This window comes from Littorina saxatilis, linkage group LG2, assembly GCF_037325665.1.
Source record: "Littorina saxatilis isolate snail1 linkage group LG2, US_GU_Lsax_2.0, whole genome shotgun sequence".
Taxonomy (NCBI): domain Eukaryota; kingdom Metazoa; phylum Mollusca; class Gastropoda; order Littorinimorpha; family Littorinidae; genus Littorina; species Littorina saxatilis.
Genome location: NC_090246.1, coordinates 100,932,647 through 100,940,043, shown reverse-complemented (window position 1 = coordinate 100,940,043; position 7,397 = coordinate 100,932,647). Strand labels below are relative to the sequence as shown.

The window sequence follows — 7,397 nt, the reverse complement described above, 5'->3', positions numbered from 1 at the left end:
CCAACTAAAAAAGTGTAAACGTAGCTATGGTAATGACGACGCACCCAGGGAGTTACCTCCCCTCCTGCGTACTACGTCACTACTGCTACTGACCACGTGACCCCTATCATTCGACACTTCAGCTTTCTAGGGAGCAGGTCGTGAATTTTTTGGCTCTAGTGGAAGTTCGCTGTTTGGTGTTTGCTTAGACACCCACCGGCACCCACACCCGTCTCTTCACCCGCTGCACTGGTAGTTGGTGAGCTCGTTCCTTTACTTGTATCGAACGTAATATTTCAGTTGCTACTTGAAATTTTCGGCCACGTGTTGGTCACGTATTTTGTGGTAGCCATTTTGGAATTTTGTGTCTCCATTTTGTTGTCAGCATGTCTGACGGAGACAAAAAGCGCGAGCGCGGCAAGGCTGATGCGAAGGGGAAAATTAAACCCAAGTCTTCCACTTCTGTCCCTAAGCCTATTTTGGTTGTTGTTTCTGACGCGGCTAACAATGCTGTTATGACGGTCCCTATTTCTGCCCCAAATGACCAGCCGGTTGGGGGGCAGTCTAATCAACCTACGCGTACTGTTGTTTCTCGCTCGTCTTCTCTGCCTCTTGCAGATTCGACGTCGCTGGTTTCATCGTTGCTTTCTTCGCTGGTTCCCGAGCTTCGCACGTTGGTGAGAGAGGAGATGGTGCGTTCTCAGCCTTCGACTTCCGTTGTCCCGTCGATGGCTTCCTTTCCGCTTCCGGCTGTGACGCTGTCCTTGACCGAGGCGGTTGCTTCTGTGCCTTCTACCGCTGTGGTTGGCGACGCAAGTAAGTTGGGCTTGTCCGTAGGCCCTCGTGAGGCCGCTGGACGCTCCCTGCTGGGAAGCAGCCCTTTTCTGCGGGTTCACGACCCGCAAACCCCTGTTCGTTCTCACTTTGGCTTCACGGAAGACCATCGTGTTGATGAGCAATGGCGGCATTTGGTTCAGGCTTCGACGCTTCCGGCACTCGCCGGAAGCGTAGGTCCTCCGACATACGCACCCGCTGGGGTCGTTTCCGGAGTCGACCAGCCGGTTCCGTCTGCTGCGCTTCCGGCACTCGCCGGAAGCATAGGTCCCCCGATGTACGCACCCGCTGGGGTCGTTTCCGGGGTTGACCGGACGTGGCCCTCTGGGCAATCGGCCTTCCGGCCGCCGTCCACAGTGTCTGCGCTTCCGCCTTTCGCGGTCGCGTCTGATACTTTTCCGGCTCAGACCGGATCTGCTGCTTCCGCTTCCGCTTCCTCTCGGGTGGCGGTCGCGGGGGGGCATCACCAGCCCTTTGGGCAGGTGTCTCAGCCCTGGCCGGGGCAGTCAGCGCTTCCGTCTTCGGTTGTGGCTTCGACTGCGGTTCCGGTTCCGGCGGCTGTGGGCATGCCGTCCTCTTACTCTTTCCCTATTCAGGGCATGAGTTCGGATGGCATTGGAGTGGACGGGTTTCCGGTTTCCGGTTACGGTGTTCACCGCCCTTCTACCAGCAACGTGGACTTCGGTCCTTCGCCGGATGTTTCGGATATTCAGTCCGTCGCCAGCGAAGCTGCACGTGTTGGTTATCCGGAGAGACTCAAAGTGGCTCTTGAGGCCGCTGCTGAGGTCACTTCGAGATATTTCGCGGAAGGGGCTTCGGTCTCGTCGGCTGCCGCTTCGACGGCACCGTCCGCGATGGCTGATTTTCGCTCTGGGAAGGAGGATGACTCATACTTCCGGTTTTTGGAGTCTCCATCCATAGCCTTTCAGCTTTCTCAAGTTTTGGCCAAGCCATCTCCTTCCGGAAGCGGAATTCCTTCACTTCCGGTTCCGCTGCTCGTGCCTCACGGCTCAGTTCCGGAGCTGGCTCAGCAGTGGATGGCTTCGCCTTCTCAGGCTTCTGCATTCGCCCTGTCGTCTCACAAGCGGTTGGTTTTGCAGAAGTCTCCTAGGAACTTGTTGGATGCTTTCGCTCTCCCGCGTTCATCTTTGACAGTTCCTCCGGAGATGCTGGCCTTGTTGGCCAAGCCTATCAAGAAGGATGACGGCGTGCTCTTTTCTGAGAACACGCTGATTGCTTCTGAAGAGGCAGGGCGTCAGCAGCTGGAGCTTGCCTCCATTGCTGAGACTCTCATTCGGGCCCTCTCTCGTGCCCTCACTGATTCGCTGAATCCGTTCTCTCTCAGCGAGGATCAGGATGCGGATGACGTCTCCACTTTGTTGGCCGCTCTTGCGAGGGTCAATGAAGAACAGATGAGACTTTCTGCTGTGCACTATGCGCACTCTGTTATGTGTCGTCGGGATCTCTTCCTGTCACACTCTCAGTTTTCGGATCAGGCGACCAAGGACACTTTGCGTGCCTCACCGGTCTTGGAGGGTTCCCTCTTTGGGCATCTCGTTTTTGATGCCCGAAGACAGGAAATTCAGGCTAACAGGGACCAGCAGTTCTCTGACTTTTCCCTGCACAGCCTTAAGCAGTCCAAGCAGTCTCAGCCTTCTCAGCCGAAGCAGGCTAAGGTTGCTGGCCCTCCCAAACCGGCAGACAAGGGTCGGGGACGTTCCTCTTCTCGGGGCTCGAGAAGACGACCGTCTTCCGGCAGGGGGAGAGGCGGCTCTGGAAGCAAGCCTCACCCCCAATGAAGTGCTCCCGATCTCCCCCCCACCCCGCCCTCCACTCTGGTGATGGCGGGGGGCCCTTCCCGGGCACTTTCCCACTGGCTCGTGTCTGTACAGAGTCAATGGATCGTGGGGGTCGTGAGGTCGGGCTTCCGTCTTCTCTGGAAAGATGGCAAGGCACCTCTGGTCAGGCGTCCGCCGGCGTTCAGGCCTCCCTCCTCGCAGGAAGCCATTTCCGTCCTTCGGTCGGAAATAGACTCCCTGGTGCAGAAGGGCGCAGTGGAGAAAGTCCTCGACCACAGTTCCCCTGGGTTTTACGGACGGCTTTTCGCCGTCCCCAAAGCCTCAGGGGCATGGCGTCCTGTCTTGGACCTGTCGTTCCTCAATACCTTTTTGAGGGAGATAAGGTTCAAGATGGAGACGCCAGCGTCGGTCAGGGACTCTCTCCGCCCGGGAGATTGGGCGACTTCCATCGACCTGACGGATGCATACTTCCATATTCTTATGCATCCAGCCGACCGGAAATGGCTTCGTTTCCGGTGGGCAAGTCAGGTTTACCAGTTTCGCGCCCTTCCTTTCGGCCTGTCTCTCGCCCCTTGGGTCTTCACCATGGTCGTGAGACAGGTCTGCGCGCTGGTGAGGTCGCGGGGTGTCCGGCTACGTGCCTACCTGGACGATTGGCTCATCCTGAGTCAGAGTCAGGCGGGGTGCGAGCAGGACACCCAATCGGTTCTTCGGGAGGCCAACTTGTTTGGCTTCTCGATCAACCGATCAAAGTCGGAGCTGACACCGTGTCAGACGTTCACCTACTTGGGAATGTCTTTCGACACGGTGGCTTGGACTGTTCAGCCCTCTCAGAAGAGGGTGGACAAGCTCCAGGCGTGCATACGCTCCACTTTGCCTCTCCCGAGGGCCTCCCTGCGGACTTTGGCCTCCATCTTAGGGCAGATGGAGTCCATGGCTCTCCTGGTCCCCTTGGGGAGGGTCCACAAACGTCCCTTTCAGCTCGCGCTGAAGCCGTTCGTGGACTCTCCCACGGTGGATTGGAATGCCCTCATCCCTCTCCAGGGATGGTTCCAATCCGCTACCCTTCCGTGGCTGGACACGGAGTGGGTGTGCAGGGGCGTGCCGATAGCCCTTCCTGCCCCAGATTTGGACCTGTTCACGGACGCGTCCTTGATGGGGTGGGGGGCTCACACAGACCAGCTGACTGCGTCAGGTCTGTGGTCGGCAGATCAGAGGATGCAGCACATCAACTTGCTGGAGCTAGAAGCCGTGGCTCTAGCTCTGGACAAGTTCCGGCCCTCCCTTCAGGCCAAGCATGTTCGTCTGTTTACAGACAACACGACAGTGGCAGCTTACATCAACAAGCAGGGAGGGTCGCGGTCTCCGTCACTTTCGGTCAGGGCCTGCGAGATCCTGATTTGGTGTTCAGAGCATCAAATCAGGCTTTCGGCCAGGTACCTGCCCGGAAGCTTGAACACTCTGGCGGACGCGCTCAGCCGCTCCGACAGAGTGCTTCAAACAGAGTGGACCATCACTCACGGAGCGCTGGATCGTCTCTGGTCTCTTGTGCAGAAACCTCAGGTGGACCTTTTTGCCACCAGGTTCTCGAAGAGACTACCAGTGTTCGTCTCACCATTCCCGGATCCCGAGGCGTGGGAGACGAACGCGATGGACATTTCCTGGTCAGGCCTGGAGGCTTACGCGTTCCCGCCATTCCAGTTACTCACACGAGTTCTCAGGAAGGCGGAGCAGGAGGGCCCGTCCCTCCTGCTGATCGCTCCTCTTTGGCCGTCTCAGCCGTGGTTCCCGGACCTGCTGAGACTCGCCCAGGGCCCTCCCATTCCTCTCGCTCTCACGCGAGGAGAACTGGTACAGCCTCACACCGGCAGCCTCCACGCAGAGCCTCAGATGCTGAATCTTCACGCGTGGAGGTTGTGCGGTCTTCTCTGAGGCGCAAAGGGGCATCAGATCTGACCATGGACCTGGTAGGACGCTCGCACAGAGCATCTACCTCGTCCGTTTATGAGTCACATTGGAGGGCCTGGGTTACCTGGTGTCACGAGCATCGGCTGGATGCTACGGCGCCCCGCACGATGCATGTGGCGAACCATCTTGCTTTCATGTCCTCTCAGGGAGCTTCTGCTGCCTCGTTGAAAGTAAGAAGATCGGCCATCTCGGCGACCCTACGCCAGATAGGTCGCTCTATAGATGTTAGTGGCGTGATCGCGGGGGTCATCAAGGGCGCTTCCCTTGCTGACGTCAAGTCTCGTACGCCCGTTCCTAAGTGGGATCTCTTATTGGTCATGGAGTTTCTGCGTTCAGCGGATTTTGAACCTCTCAGAGATGCCAGTTTTGCGAATCTTACACGCAAGTCCCTTTTCCTTTTGCTGCTAGCATCGGCACGAAGGGGCAGTGAGATCCACGCTCTTTCCGGTAACTCGGACGACATTTCCTTTGAATCAGATGAGTCCGTTACTTTGCGGTTTCGACCTGAGTTTCTTGCGAAAAACCAGGCTCCCGAGCGAGCTTCTCCTTTGGTTCATGTCAGGCCTTTGTCCACTATTCTGGCTCCGAATGATCCAGACTTAGTAAATTGCCCCGTTAGAGCCCTTCGCATCTACCTTGCCCGTGCTCAGTCTCTTAGATCCGCAGCTCAAAAGCTTTTGTTTATTTCTCTCAATACGGAGAGACATAAGGATATCACTAAGACGACTCTGGCCCGGTGGGTGTCGGCGCTCATTAAGCATGCTTACGAGTGGAGCCGCCGCAATGAAGGGGGGACACAGCCTGTCCTTCCTCTGGAATCAGCTCGGGCTCACGAGACGCGAGCTTGGGCCTCCTCCTTGGCCGTGTTACGATCAAGAAGACTGGAGGAGGTGCTCCACACCGCATACTGGCGTTCCGAGGATGTCTTCATGAATTTTTACCTGCGTGACATCTCGGCCCTTCGCCAGGATGGATCTAGAGCTTTGCCTGCCATGGTGGCAGGAGGTCAGCTCTTGACAAGGATTTGAGAGTGAGTTTGAACTTTTTCTTTCCCACCGCCTTGTTGTTTCAATCTGCTACATGTGATTCGGAGTAGGAATATGTAATTTAATCGAAAATTTTATTGTAAATTTTCATTTAATAAATATACCTACCCGAATCACATATCGTAGTCCCTCCCACCTACCCCGCTTATGATTGGGAGATTTTATTCTTCGAGTCGAATGATAGGGGTCACGTGGTCAGTAGCAGTAGTGACGTAGTACGCAGGAGGGGAGGTAACTCCCTGGGTGCGTCGTCATTACCATAGCTACGTTTACACTTTTTTAGTTGGGGTTGCTCCCCTTAGACGGGTAGCCTTTTCAGACCTAGCACTTTAGACTGAGTCAACTGCTACATGTGATTCGGGTAGGTATATTTATTAAATGAAAATTTACAATAAAATTTTCGAATCAGAGAGTTAAAAAGAATAGAGATATAGAAAAGCGTGCTATCCTCCTTAGCGCAACCGCTACCGCGCTTTTCTGGATTGTTAATTTCACTGCCTTTGCCAAGAGCGGTGGACAGACGATGCTACGAGTGTACGGTCTTGCGAAAAAAATGCAATGCGTTCAGTTTCATTCTGTGAGTTCGACTGAGCTTGACTAAATGTTGTATTTTCGTCTTACGCGACTTGTTTTTTAATGTATTTGCGCATGATGTTGAAAGTGTTACACAACTACAAACTGCAGCATGCTATGTTGAGATACAGAACCGCATCTATGCACATACAAACACACACAGACACAGACATGGAGTATAAATGATCTGGTCATCCAGAAAAAACTAGTCTTCAAGGATGGACAATTAGAGGTGATGGGTTCTGTTGATCATCTTTTTGAAAAGCTCTTCTCTACTCATTAATTTCACTCTTGCTTTACTTGAGTCATAACGACATTGAACAACTTCAATTTGTGTAGCATGTTAGTATACAGTGGTTCTTGCGTGTGAAAGAGTATGAAGAAGGCTAGAGAGGAGAGGATATGTGCTGTTTGAAACTTTAAATGGATATTATTTTTGATGATAGAATGTTTAATGATCATGCTGTTATGTTGAAAGACATCGGATTTTGAGGCCTAAAATATTTGAGTTTTGTCTCATAAGTGAGGCAAAGGAGATTGTACAGATAAGGCAATAATGTTTGAACTGCATAATGTTTCCTCTACTTTCAAAGAATGTTTCCCAAGAATAATAACACTAAAAACAATGTACTTTTCAAAGTATTTAGAAATAGGTGTGATATTTTGAAGTCAAAATCATTGTTTTAGGGCAAACTGTTCACCTGTATGTGTGTGATGAAAACCGTTTAATTTTTTTGCTCTGCCATAAAAATACATGTATATTAATTACTTTGTTCACATGTGTCTATCACAGCAAGGAGACAATAAAATGATCTGTTTAAAATTAACAATTGATGCGGGTGGTTATTCATTTGTCTGTTTCTGTCATGTTCTCTTTGCCTTTTCTCTGTTAGTACAGTCGAAGCTGCCCTGTCGATCACCTCTCGATAACCACCACTCTGTTAGTACAGTCCAAGCTGCCCTGTCAATCATCTCTCAATAACCACCACTCTGTTAGTACAGTCCAAGCTGCCCTGTCGATCACCTCTCGATAACCACCACTCTGTTAGTACAGTCCAAGCTGCCCTGTCCATCACCTCTCCATAACCACCACTCTGTTAGTACAGTCCAAGCTGCCCTGTCCATCACCTCTCCATAACCACCACTCTGTTAGTACAGTCCAAGCTGCCCTGTCGATCACCTCTCGATAACAACCACT

At 52.9% G+C, this 7,397-nt stretch overlaps 1 protein-coding gene across 1 annotated transcript; it reads left to right on the top strand.

The window, feature by feature from the left end:
• Positions 1-2,654: 2,654 nt before the first annotated feature.
• LOC138955139 (uncharacterized) lies at positions 2,655-5,608 on the top strand. The gene is made up of 2 exons (XM_070326810.1): positions 2,655-3,807; positions 4,167-5,608. Exons 1-2 carry the CDS (start codon positions 2,655-2,657, stop codon positions 5,606-5,608), a joined length of 2,595 nt encoding a protein of 864 aa, XP_070182911.1.
• The last annotated feature ends 1,789 nt before the right edge of the window (positions 5,609-7,397 follow it).